We start from the raw sequence: 13,821 nt of genomic DNA, 5'->3' as shown, positions 1-13,821 counted from the left end.
ACTGTTTATATCGACATTAGTAATGTGGCAACACTGTCCTTAAGTTTACCGCATCATATATGCAAAACAGTGGTCCCATAATAAACGTTAATAGCGAGAGAGAGTAAAGGTAAATATACTAACACAACGTCTCTAGCCGTATGAAAAAAAGCAACAGCAAAAAATACCTATTTAACGGTTAACTCTCGATTGTGTGAGGTCTATAGCCAAAGAGAGCAGAATTCGAAAAACACACAAAAAACCCCGTCAATACAAACTTTACACACAAAAACAGAGAGCTGAGAATCTTACTTGCCATTCCTAAGTCCATAAACACCGATGAGAGTAAGAGCGTATTGACAGTGGTTTTGGCTCTTGGCCACAAAGCTAGAGTTAGGTAACTGGTGTTAACTAAAAACAACAACAAATTCAGCAATGAAACAAAAACAACCAAATTCAAGCTGCCTCTAAAGCTGGGTGTGACTTTAGAAAAATACAAATTTAGTTGCTTTTCGACACTTTGCGAAGATATATACGGCTACTAAACTAGAAGCGGGTAAAACGTTTCGAAAAAAATCGGTCTAATAAAAAACAAAAACAACAACATTGAAAATAAAAAAAGTGTTAAAAAGCCAAAAATAGAAACAAAAAAATATATTTCAAAAATAAAAACGAAAAAAAATTATACAACAACAATATGGTTAGCAATATAATTTTGTGAAAAAAAAATCTATTAAAACAAGGAGAAAACCAATCCAATCCAAATTTAAATTTATAAACAAAAAATTTTCATTATTATTATTTTTTTAATTACAAATACATCACACGGGTCTTTTCCCCCTTACCCTCTTACTCTTGTGTTTCTCTCATTCTTTATGATATTCACATCTTAATAACAAAAACTGCATTAGTGTTGTGATCATGTCATCCAGTGATTTAAGCCACACCGTTACTCAACATCCTTTACAGGATATTGATCTCAATGCGCCCATGGCCTCGTCACCATATGCGAGCAATGAAAATATTTCACCCAGTAATGAAGCAAACGCAACAACAACAAAAAACGTGAATAAAAAAGAAAATTGGGTTAAATTTGATGACGACGTCAATGAAGGTATTTTAGGTACCTCCACCAACAACAACAACAATAATAGCAACAACAATAACCACTCCATTCACAACGATAACGAGAGTCGCATGAATGCAAGTAATGTAGTCGTCGTTGACGCTGACGTTAACAATGCCCCAACATCATCAAACAGGTTAACACCATCACCAATACCACCACCAAACCATCCCAAGAGAAACTCTGCCAACGTTGTTGCTGCAGCACCGAATGCTATCTCTCGACCACGTACTCCAACTCAACTAGAGAGCGGTAGCTCACAACAACAACAACAGCTGCATGCCATACATTTGGATGCAGCGCCACCAAAGCCTATACAGGTAAGTGGTATTATATGGGAAGAATTTAAAATGAGGGGGGCGAGAAACTCGAAAAAATATTGACATAAACCCAAATTGTAATGAGTACATTTCGGCATGCTCTGTGAGTAGACGATCAACTGGATATAGGGATGCCAACCTATGAAAAATATCTATATGGAATAGGCAGAAATTTGACTACTCGAAAAGCCAAGTATTGTAATTTTTACTTTAAATATAAATTTATTTCTTCTTAAGGTCGAATGTATCCTCATGTTCGTGCACAGTAGTACAAAACACAATAAATTATGGAATAAAACACTTCCACCATAGGCCGAAGTTTCGGCCGTATATACTTGTTCCAATATGGAATATGTTAATTCTTGTTTTCGATAGTTGAAGTGTATATATATTCTGAGATTGCATTGCATGAATTAATCGTCTTTTATTTAATATCATCTCATTTAAGGCTCAATATCTGTTGATGAGTATACATTTTGGAGGCATTAATCAAGGCCGTAAGTCCAAATTCAATAATAAAGCTGGTAGGCGATCATCTAAAGTAGAGACATATTTTAGCCACTCAGATCACTTTTCAAATTTATTCTGATATGTGAAAAAGTGTTTGCTATCATTGGAAAATGAAAGGATAAAAATGGTAAAATGCAGGGTGACTGATATGTAATGCATCAAAGTAAATCGTTTTTTTAATATATTATCCAATGGCAAACAATTTGCAAATAAATCACATTTTAGAATCAATTTAGGTTCGAATTGGCTATCTTTGGCACGAGTTGTGGCCTTCCATGGTCAACAAAGCCATCACACGCTGCACGAAAGTGGCTCTGGAGTCCTTTGGCCCATTTCCGGCGAAACGCCGCCTAGAGATGATCGACACTTTGGTAGTTTTTAGTGACAACGTTACTCTCCAAAATGTTCCAGACGCAAAAGGCAACGGATTGAGATCACGGTTGTCACTCGTGCCATAAATAATCTATCAAAATTTTAAGAAAATTTTACCAAAAATCTACCAACAAAATTTTGTGATTAGTATGAAAAAACGCTTTTTCTTCTAAAGAAATGTTTTGTTATTTTATTTTAGTTATTTCGGTTACTACTTCTACAAAAAGGGAAAACTTACTCAAAATGGAATTTGATAGCGGACCTAACACGAAAATTTAAACTTTTCAAAATATTGAATTTATAGAAAATATTATCAAAACTTTATTTCTATAAAAAATTTTGTCCAATAAATTTTATATCTATAAAAATATTGTAAAATTTTATTTTTCCAAAATTTTATTTCTATGGAAAATTTTGTCAAATTTTATTTCTATGGAAAATTTAGTCAAATTTTATTTCTATGGAAAATTTTGTCAAATTTTATTTCTATAGAATTTTTTAACATTTTATTTCTATAGAAATTATTTCTATAAAAAATTATGACACAATTTTATTTTTATGGAAAATTTTGTCAAATTTTATTTCTATAAAAAATTCTATAGAAAATTTTGTCAAAAGTTTATTTCTATAGAAAATAATGTCACAATTTTATTTCTATAAAAAATTTTGTCAAATTTTATAGAATTTTTTGAACATTTTATTTTATAGAAATTATTTCTATACAAAATTTTGGCAAAATTTTATTTCTATAGAAAATTATATCACAATTTTATTTATATAGAACATTTTATCAAAATTTTATTTCTATAATAAATCCTATAGACAATTTTGTCAAAAGTTTATTTCTGTAGAAAATTATTCCACAATTTTATTTCTATAGAAAATTTGGTCAAATTTTATTTCTGTAAAAAATTCTATAAAAAATTTATAAAAAAATTCTATAAAAATTTTTGTCAAAATTGTAATTCTACAGAGAATTTTGTTAAATTTTATTTCTATAGATTTTTTTTAACATTTAATTTATATAGAAAATTATGTCACAATTTTATTTGTATAGAAATTTTTTTTAACATTTTATTTCTATATTTTATTTCTATGTCAAAATTTTATTTCTAGAAAAAATTTTGTCAACATTTTATTTCAATAGAATATTTTGTCAAAATTTTATTTCTACAAAAAATTGTGTCAAAATTTTATTTGTATAGAAATTCCTTTTTAACATTTTATTTCTATAGAAAGTTATGTCACAATTTTATTTCTATAGAAAATTTTGTCACAATTTTATTTCTATAGAAAATTTTGTCAAAATTTTTTTTATATAGAAAATTTTGTCAAAATTTTATTTCTATACAAAATTTTGCCAAAATTTTATTTCTATAGAAAATGATGTCACAATTTTATTTCTATAAAAAATTCTATAGAAAATTTTGTCAAAATTTTATTTCTATAGAGAAATTTTATCAAAATTGTATTTCTATAGAAAATTTTTATAAAAATTTTATTTCTATAGAAAATTTTGTCAAAATTTTACTTGTATAGAAAATTTTGTCCCAATTTTATTTCTTTAGAAAATTTTTGTCGAAATTTTATTTCTATAGACAATTTTGTCAAAATTTTATTTCTATAGACAATTTTGTCAAAATTTTATTTCTATACAAAATTTTGTCGAAATTTTATTTTTTATAGAAAATTTTGTCAATTTTTTTATAGAACAATTATGTCGAAATTTTATTTGATTTCTATACAAAATTTTGTCAAAATTGTATTTCTGTAGAAGATTATGTCACAATTTTATTTCTATATTCTATAAACTCTATAAAAAATTTTGTCAATATTTTATTTCTATAGAGAATTTTGCAAAATTTTATTTCTGTAGAAAAATTTTGTTTTAACATTTTATTTTGTCAAAATTATATTTCTATAGAAAATTATGTCACAATTTCATTTTTATAGAAAATTTTGACAATTTTATTTCCTTAGAAATTTTTTAACATTTTATTTCTATAGAAATTATTTCTATAACAAATGTTGTCAAAATTATATTTCTATAGAAAATTATGTCACAATTTTATTTATATAAAATATTTTGTCAAAACTTTATTTCTATAAAAAATTCTATAGGAAATTTTGTCAAAATTGTATTTCAATAGAATATTTTGTCAAAATTTTATTTCTACAAAAAAAAAAAATGTGTCAAAATTTTATTTGTATAAATTTTTTTTTAACATTTTATTTTTATGGAAATTATTTCTACGTTTTTTTCTATAGAAAATTATGTCACAATTTTATTTGTATAGAAAATTTTGTCCCAATTTTATTTCTTTAGAAAATTTTGTTGGAATTTTATTTCTATAGACAATTTTGTCAAAATTTTATTTATATACAAAATTTTGTCAAAATTTTATTTTTTATAGAAAATTTTTCAACATTTTATTTTATAGAACAATTTTGTCGAAATTTTATTTGATTTCTATACAAAATTTTGTCAAAATTTTATTTCTATAGAAAATTATGTCACAATTTTTTTCTATATTCTATAAATTCTATAAAAAATTTTGTCAACATTTTATTTCTATAGAAAATTTTGCCAAAATTTTATTTCTATAGAAAATTATGTCACAATTTAATTTTTGTGGAAAATTTTGTCAATTTTATTTCCATAGAAATTTTTTAGCATTTTATTTCTATAGAAAATATTTCTATAGCAAATGTTGTAAAATTCTATTTCTATAGAAAATTATGTCACAATTTTATTTCAATAGAATATTTTGTCAAAATTTTATTTCTACAAAAAATTGTGTCAAAATTTTATTTGTACTTTTTTTTTACATTTTATTTCTGTAGAAATTATTTCTATAGACAATTTTGTCAAAATTTTTTTTTCTATAGAAAATTATGTCACAATTTTATTTCTACAAAAAATCCTATAGAAAATTTTGTCAAAATTTCATTTCTATAGAAAATTTTGTCAAAATTTTATTTCTATAGAAAATTTTGTCAAAATTTTATTTCTATAGAAAATTTTGTCAAAACTTTATTTCTCTACAAAATTTTGTCAACATTTTATTTCTTAAGAAAATTTTGTCGAATTTTTGTTTCTATACAAAATTTGTCGACATTTTTTTTATAGAAAAATTTTATCAAAATTTTATTTCTGTAGAAAATTTTGTCAAAAATTTATTTCTTTAGAAAATTTTGTCGAAATTTTATTTCTATAGAAAATTTGTCAAAATTTTTATTTCATTCGTGTTTTGTTTTTTATTGTTGGTTTGTACGTCAATCATATTTGTTGTTTTGATCTCATTGTGTTGACTAACCTACAAGTGTTAACCAACAGAGGAAAAGAATGTTTGTCAAATTTATTTGGGCAAAGCCCTATAGACTGCAAGATGGTTGGATGGACGCATGTTTAGGAAATACCACATGCCACCATTAGCATCCTCTAATTGCAGCAAAACTATCAACCAATTATCAGAATCAATTCAGGCAGTTCACTAAACCCAAAGTGAACCCCACTTGAACCCTCCGAAAAAATCTGAGATCAAAACAACAAAAATGATTGAAAAACAAACCAACAATAACTATATACGGCCGTAAGTTCGGCCAGGCCGAATCTTATGTACCCTTCACCATGGATTGCGTAGAAACTGCTACGAAAGACAGTCATCCACAATCGAATTACTTGGGTTGTGGTATCTTAAAACTTCTTAACATCGTTTTCTAAATTGTGAGTTAGTCCATACGTGGATTGGATCGATTTATCTGAGGGCTATATATATGTTAACTATAGACCGATATGGACCTAGTTAGGCATGGTTGTTAACGGCCATATAGTAGCACAATGTACCAAATTTCAACTGACTCGGATGAAATTTGCTCCTTCAAGAGGCTCCAAAACCAAATCTCGGGATCGGTTTATATGGGGGCTATATATGATTATGGACTGATATAGACCACTTTTGGCATGGTTGTTAAAAATCATATACTACCACCACGTACCAGATTTCAACCAGATCGGACGAATTTTGCTTCTCCATAAGGCACCGGAGGTCAAATATGGGGATCGGTTTATATGGGAGCTATATATAATTATGGACTGATATGAACCAATTCCTGCATGGTTGTTGGATACAATATACTAACATCACATACCAAATTTCAAACGAATCGGATGAATTTTGCTCTTCCAAGGGGCTCCGGAGGTCAAATCTGTGGATCGGTTTATATGGGGACCGATTTCGACCAATTTTTGCATGGGTGTTTGAGGCCATATATTAACTCCACGCACCAAATTTGAACTGAATCGGATGAATTTTGGTCTTCCAAGAGGCTCCGGAGGTCAATTCTGGTTATCGGTTTATATGGCGGCTATATATAATTATGGACCGATGTTGACCAATTTTTGCATGGTCATTAGAGACCATATACTGACACCATGACCAAATTTCAGCCGGATCGGATGAAATTTGCTTCTCTTAGAGGCTCAGCAAGCCAAATCGGGGGATCGGTTTATATGGCGGCTATATATAATTATGGACCGATGTTGACCAATTTTTGCATGGTCATTAGAGACCATATACTTACACCATGTACCAAATTTCAGCCGGATCGGATGAAATTTGCTTCTCTTAGAGGCTCCGCAAGCCAGATTTGGGTGTCCGTTTATATGGGGGCTATATATAAATATAGATCGATGTGGACCAATTTTTGCATGTTTATTACAGACCATATACTAACACCATGTACCAAATTTCAGCCGGATCGGATGAAAGTTGCTTCTCTTAGAGGATTCGCAAGCCAAATTTGGGGGTCGGTTTATATGGGGGCTATACGTAAAAGTGGACCGATGTGGCCCATTTGCAATACCATCCGACCTACATCAATAACAACTACTTGTGCCAAGTTTCAAGTCGATAGCTTGTTTCGTTCGGAAGTTAGCGTGATTTCAACAGACGGACGGACGGACGGACATGCTCAGATCGACTCAGAATTTCACCACGACCCAGAATTTCACCACGACCCAAATTTAATATACCCCCCATCCTATGATGGAGGGTATAAAAAATCCATCACTTATTTAATTGAATTCATGGTTTATTTAAAAACGTTAACTTCAAACAACTTTCTAATTGGAAATATTGTGTTGATATTCAAATTCCTGCAGAGGTGAAATTTTTAATTTAGTTTTTGTTTTTGTTTTTGTTTTTTTATTGATTTGCTATTTTGTTTTCTTGCTTCAATTAATTGTCCTTTTCGAATTATCGCATTTTCAATCAAATAATTTTTTGTTCTGTTTTGTTCTCTTTTAACCCTACTAAGGGAATTTCGACATTGATACATGTTATACGACTTTTGTGAAGTAACTATGAGGAAATATTAAAAAAATATTTTTTTTAACTTACGTGCTTCCTATGGGGAATATAATTTTAACATTTTTAGGTGTTTCATTAGATGACTTCTACGAATAAATTGTTTCACAGATTACTGGTGAAAATATTCAATTAATTATAACAAATTCACTAAAAAAAAAACAAATAAATACATTTTTAGTCCATACACGTTTTGTGCAATTGCAATTGGCTGGACTTTAATCGGCACTGTGTGCCAAGAATTCTATTGCCAATCGATGTTATTGGATGGCTTATGAATACAGATATATGAAATTGGAATAGTTTAATGTTTACTAAATCATTTCAAAAATTCAATTCAATAAAGGTCAATAAAAAATGTCTCCTATGATTATTATGCGAAGAGAGAATACCTCAGATTTTTATAACCAAGTTAAAAAATGTGCACCGAGTTTCATCAAGTTTTGTTTATACGAAAGTGGCCAGTTACCGAATTTGGTTTTCTCCGTTGAGAAGCAATTCAAAATTTAGCAGTTTGTGAACCAACAAAATAATAGGGTTTACCTGCCAAAGAGGTCAGATGAACATTTATACCTTCAATGGGCCACCAGAACTCAAGCGGTGCCGGTGGTAATGGTGTGGGCCGCCGTAACGGCTGACGGTGGCCCCCAGCTCGTATTCAGTAGAGTTAAAATGAATGCCGTTAAAAAAATGTTTATAAGACAGTGATCCCTGGGCAGACAAGCGAACAATAGCCATTCCAACATTCAACCAAAAATGTCTTAAAAAGGAGGTTCCTCGCTTCGTTTCTACAGCACAATGGCCACAAAAATTTTCGTATCTTATTTCTCTAGAAAATTTTGATAACATTTTATTTCTATAAAAAATTTTGTCAAAATTTTATTTCTATAAAAAGTTTTGTCAAAATTTTATTTCTATAAAAATATTACTCGAAATTTTACTTCTATAGAAAAATTTCTCAAAATTTCTATAAAACTATTTGTCATAACTATATTTCTGAAGGAAAATTTCTCAAAATTTTATTGCTATAAAAATATTTGTCAAAATTGTATTTCTTTAAAAATATTTGTCAAAATTTTATTTTTATAGAAAATTTCGTCATAATTTTCTTTTTCTATATAAAATTTTGAAAAAAATTTTTTTCCATAGAAAAAATTTCCAAATTTTTTTCCATAGAAAATTTTCCAAATTGTTTTTAATAGAAAATTTTGTAAAATTTTTTTTCTTTAGAAAATTCTGCCAAAATTTTATTTCCATAAAAATATTAGTAAAAATTGTATTTCTATAAAAATATTTGTCAAAATTTTATTTCTATGGAAAATTTTGTCAAAATTTTATTTCTATAGAAAATTTTGTCAAAATTTTATTTCTATAGAAAATTTTGTCAAAATTCTATTTCTATAGACAATTTTTACAAAATTTTATTTCTGTTGAAAATCTTGTGAAAATTTTGTCAAAATTTTATTGTCAAAATTTTATTTCTACAGAAAAATTGTGTCAAGATTTTATTTGTATAAAATTTTTTTTTACATTTTATTTCTATAGAAAATTTTGTCAAAATTTTATTTCTATAGAAAATTATGTCACAATTTTATTTCTATACAAAATTTTGTCTAAATTTTATTTCTATAGAAAATTTTGTCAAAATTTTATTTCAGTAAAAAATTTCTCAAAACTTTAATTCTATAAAAATTTTATTTCTAGATAAAATTTTCTTAAAACGTTATTTCCATAGAAAAAGTTTCCAAAATTTTATTTCCAGAAAATATGTCCAAATTTTTTTTCCATAGAAAATTTTTCAGTATGTTATTTTAATAGAAAATTTTGTCAAAATTTTATTTCTATAGAAAATTTTGTCAAAATTTTATTTCTATAAAAATGTTCTCAAAATTTTATTTCTATAAAAATTTTTATTAAAATTTTATTTCTATATAAAATTTTCTTAAAATGTTATTTCCATAGAAACTTTTTCCAAAATTTTATTTCCATAGAAAATGTTTCCAAAATTTTTTCCATAGAAAATTTTTCAATATGTTATTTTTATAGAAAATTTTGTCAAAATTTTATTTCTATTGAAAATTTTGTCAAAATTTTATTTCTATAGAAAATTTTTACAAAATTTTATTTCTTTTGAAAATCTTGTGAAAATTTTGTCAAAATTTTATTGTCAAAATTTTATTTGTACAGAAAAATTGTGTCAAGATTTTATTTGTATAATTTTTTTTACATTTTATTTCTTTAGAAAATTTTGTCAAAATTTTATTTCTTTAGAAAATTTTGTCAAAATTTTATTTCTTTAGAAAATTTTTTCAAAATTTTATTTCTTTAGAAAATTTTGTCAAAATTTTATTTTTATAGAAAATTTTGTCAAACTTTTATTTCTATAGAAAATTTTGTCAAAATTTTACTTCTGTAGAAATTACTAAAAATTTTATTTCTATAAAAATTTTTGTTTCTAGATAAAATTTTCTTAAAATGTTATTTCCATAGAAAAAGTTTCCAAAATTTTATTTCCATAGAAAATATGTCCAAATTTTTTTTCCATAGAAAATTTTTCAATATGTTATTTTAATAGAAAATTTTGTCAAAATTTTATTTCTATAGAAAATTTTGTCAAAATTTTAAAATGTTCTCAAAATTTTATTTCTATAGAAAATTTTGTCAAAATTTTATTTCTATAGAAAATTTTCTCAATTGTTATTTTAATGGAAAAGTTTTGTCAAAATTTTACTTCTATAAAAATATTTGTCAACATTTTATTTCTATAGAAAATTTTGTCAAAATTTTATTTCTATAGAAAATTTTGTCAAAATTTTATTTCTGTAGAAAATTTTGTCAAAATTTTATTTCTATAGAAAATTTTCTCATTTGTTATTTTAATAGAAAAGTTTTGTCAAAATTTTATTTCTTTAGAAAATGTTGTCAAAATTTTACTTCTATAAAAATATTTGTCAACATTTTATTTCTATAGAAAATTTTGTCAAAATTTTATTTCTATAGAAAATTTTGTCAAAATTTTATTTCTATAGAAAATTTTGTCAAAATTTTATTTCTATAGAAAATTTTGTCAAAATTTTATTTCTATAGAAAATTTTGTCAAAACTTTATTTCTATAGAAAATTTTGTCAAAATTTTATTTCTGTAAAAAATTTCCCAACATTTCATTTCTATAAAAAATTTTCTTAAAATTTTATTTCCATAGAAAAGTTTTCCAAAATTTTATTTCCATAGAAAATATGTCCAAAATTTTTTTCCATAGAAAATTTTTCAACATGTTATTTTAATAGAAAATTTTGTCAAAATTTTTTTTCTATAGAAAATTTTGTCAAAATTTTATTTCTATAAAAATGTTCTCAAAATTTTATTTCTTTAAAAATTTTTATTAAAATTTTATTCTATATAAAATTTTCTTAAAATGTTATTTCCATAGAAAGTTTTTCCAAAATTTTATTTCTATAGAAAATATTTCCAAAATTTTTTTCCATAGAAAAATTTTCAATATGTTTTTTTTTGAATAGAAAGTTTAAAAAAAATGTTGTCAAAATTTTATTTCTATAAAAATTTTCTCAAAATTTTATTTCTATAAAAATTTTTCTTAAATTTTATTTCTATATAAAATTTTCTTAAAATGTTATTTCCATAGAAAATTTTCCAAAATTTTCCAAAATTTTATTTCCATAGAAAATATTTTCAAAATTTTTTTCCATAGAAAATTTGTCAATATGTTATTTTAATAGAAAATTTTGTCAAAATTTCAGTTCTATAGAAAATTTTGCCAAAATTGTACTTCTATACAAATTTTATCAAAATTTTAGTTCTTTAGAAAATTTTGTCAAAATTTTATTTCTTTAGAAAATTTTTTCAAAATTTTATTTCTTTAGAAAATTTTGTCAAAATTTTATTTTTATAGAAAATTTTGCCAACAATTTATTTTAATAGAAAATGTTGTCAAAATTTTTGCCTAGTTTGCTATCCTTTTCTATTTTCTATCACCAAAGATTTTAACCAGACATTTTGAATGTCGCATTCCAAGTCAGTTAATGTTAATGTTTCGATGACACGCTGTCAGATCGCTTAAAATTTGAGTCATACCATTGTGGTCTATAAGATTTTTTTTTGTTTTTAATTTTTAAATAAACACACATGCGATAAAATGAATCTGTCACCTCTTAGTATTTCAGGTTTCATGGCAAAAACTGTTTTGCGTTTTTTGTTCCTCCCCCCACACCACCATTTTATTTAATTGTATGTTTTGTAATTGTTATTATTGAATGAATGACTGTGTTAAGAGTCACAGTGTAATTGCAAATAAACAAAAAAATACCTCCAGCCGGTTTTATGGAGAGAACTTGACTTTTGTATGAATGAGTTTACACATGATTTTTATCTCGATACAGTGAAATGAAAATGATTTCATGAAGTTTTTGTTTCGAAAATAAATAGATTTAACGAGAATAGCATATTTATGTTTAACAAAAGACAAAAAAAAAAAAAACAGAAATAAACAAAATTCAAAAGTATCTTGGTAGATTTATACACCCAAAAAAAAAAAAATAATTTCTTTTCACTAACATGAAATTTTAGACCAAGGAAATTTTTGTTTTGTTATTCGAAGAATTGACTTTGAAATATTGTGAGGAAAAATTTCTGGGAATTATATAGGTGGAAATATGGCAATATTCCGGGAATATGTTCATTTGAAACAGTACTGTTTCACGAATCTAATTAGAAAATACCATCTATTAGGGCTATTTGGGACTTTTTCTCTGTGCGGATATTTTTTTCTGTTTCGTTACACTGTGCAAGCTAAGAGTAATAAATAAATAAATGCCTTTAACATGTGTTTTGTGTTCATAATGCGAATATTTTCTACAAATATATCCCGTGATCTTATTCAGGTGTATTTCGTAAACACGGTAGCTAACACGAAGTGTTACCAACTCAAATGACCACAATTGTATACCCTGCGTTAAACTGTGGAACAATGCATATGTTTGTAACACCAAGAAGGAGACGAGATAGACACATGATATCTTTGGGCTCCTGAGCACGATTGCCACTCAAGCCAAAAAAAATGTCTACCAATCTTTGCAGTTTTTGATAAATTTTTTCTGGTTTTATGAAAAAAATTTTCTTCGAAAGAATTGGTTTATTATTTTAGTTTATTAATTATTTCGTGATAACTCCTAATAGCAACAATTTTTTTTGGGTGTATACTTGTGTCGAAGTTGCAAATATTTTTAGCTCGCACCAAAAAGGGAAAATTGCTACTTCTAAAAAAGGGACATTTTAATAGGAAATTTTATAAAAATGTTATTTCTATAGAAAATTTTATCAAAATTTTATTTTATTACATTTTGTTAAAATTTTTTGTATATGTTGACAAAATTTTCTATAGGAATTTTGACAAACATTTTTATAGTTATACAACTTTATGAAATATAATTTTGTTCTATGAAATACAATTTTGACAAGATTTTCTTTAAGAATAAAATTTTGACGAAATATTCTATAGGAATAAAATGTTGACAAAATTTTTTATAAGAATAAAATTTTGTTTTGTTATTATTGGTTTTGTTCTTTAAGCATTGTTGTTGTCTTTTTATTTCAGATTAAAACCATGCATTGACTAAACTAAAAGTGTAGCTTAACCAACAGAGGAAAAGAATGTTTGTCAAATTTATTTTTAAACTGAAATAAAAAAACAACAACAATGAATGAATTTTGACAAAATTTTCTATAGGAATAAAATTTTTACAAAATTTTCTATAGGAATAAAATGTTGAAAAAATTTTCTATAGGAATACAATTTCGACAATTTTCTATAAAAATAAAATGTTGACAATATTTTCTATAGAAATAAAGCTTTGAAAAAAAAAAATTCTATAGAAATAACATTTTGATAAAAAGTCAAAAGTAAAGTCAATAAACTAAAAAATAAACAAAAACAAATATATACGGCCGTAAGTTCGGCCAGGCCGAATCTTATATACCCTCCATCATGGATTGTCATCCACAATCGAATTACTTGGGTTGTGGTATCTTAAAACTTCTTACCATCGTTTTCTAAATTGTGAGTTAGTCCATACGTGGTATATACTAGACAAAAAAGGTATGTGTAGGTAAGGTAGAGAGCCAGAATTGA

The 13,821-nt window shown here is 25.7% G+C and overlaps 1 protein-coding gene across 4 annotated transcripts in view; it reads left to right on the top strand.

The window, feature by feature from the left end:
• Positions 1–314: 314 nt before the first annotated feature.
• Positions 315–13,821, top strand: part of LOC142224015 (uncharacterized) — a 49,918-nt gene continuing 36,411 nt past the window's right edge. For 3 of the 4 annotated variants that reach the window (XM_075293826.1, XM_075293825.1, XM_075293824.1), the window contains exon 1: positions 686–1,425. In XM_075293826.1, the coding sequence (XP_075149941.1) occupies positions 901–1,425 (525 nt within the window). In that variant the 5' untranslated portion in view covers positions 686–900. The other variant, XM_075293827.1, reaches the window with a different exon arrangement.

Source organism: Haematobia irritans, chromosome 2, assembly GCF_050003625.1.
Source record: "Haematobia irritans isolate KBUSLIRL chromosome 2, ASM5000362v1, whole genome shotgun sequence".
In the NCBI taxonomy this organism is placed as follows: domain Eukaryota; kingdom Metazoa; phylum Arthropoda; class Insecta; order Diptera; family Muscidae; genus Haematobia; species Haematobia irritans.
The sequence above is the reverse complement of the archived record's forward strand: the minus strand, read 5'-3'. Positions and strand labels throughout refer to the sequence as shown.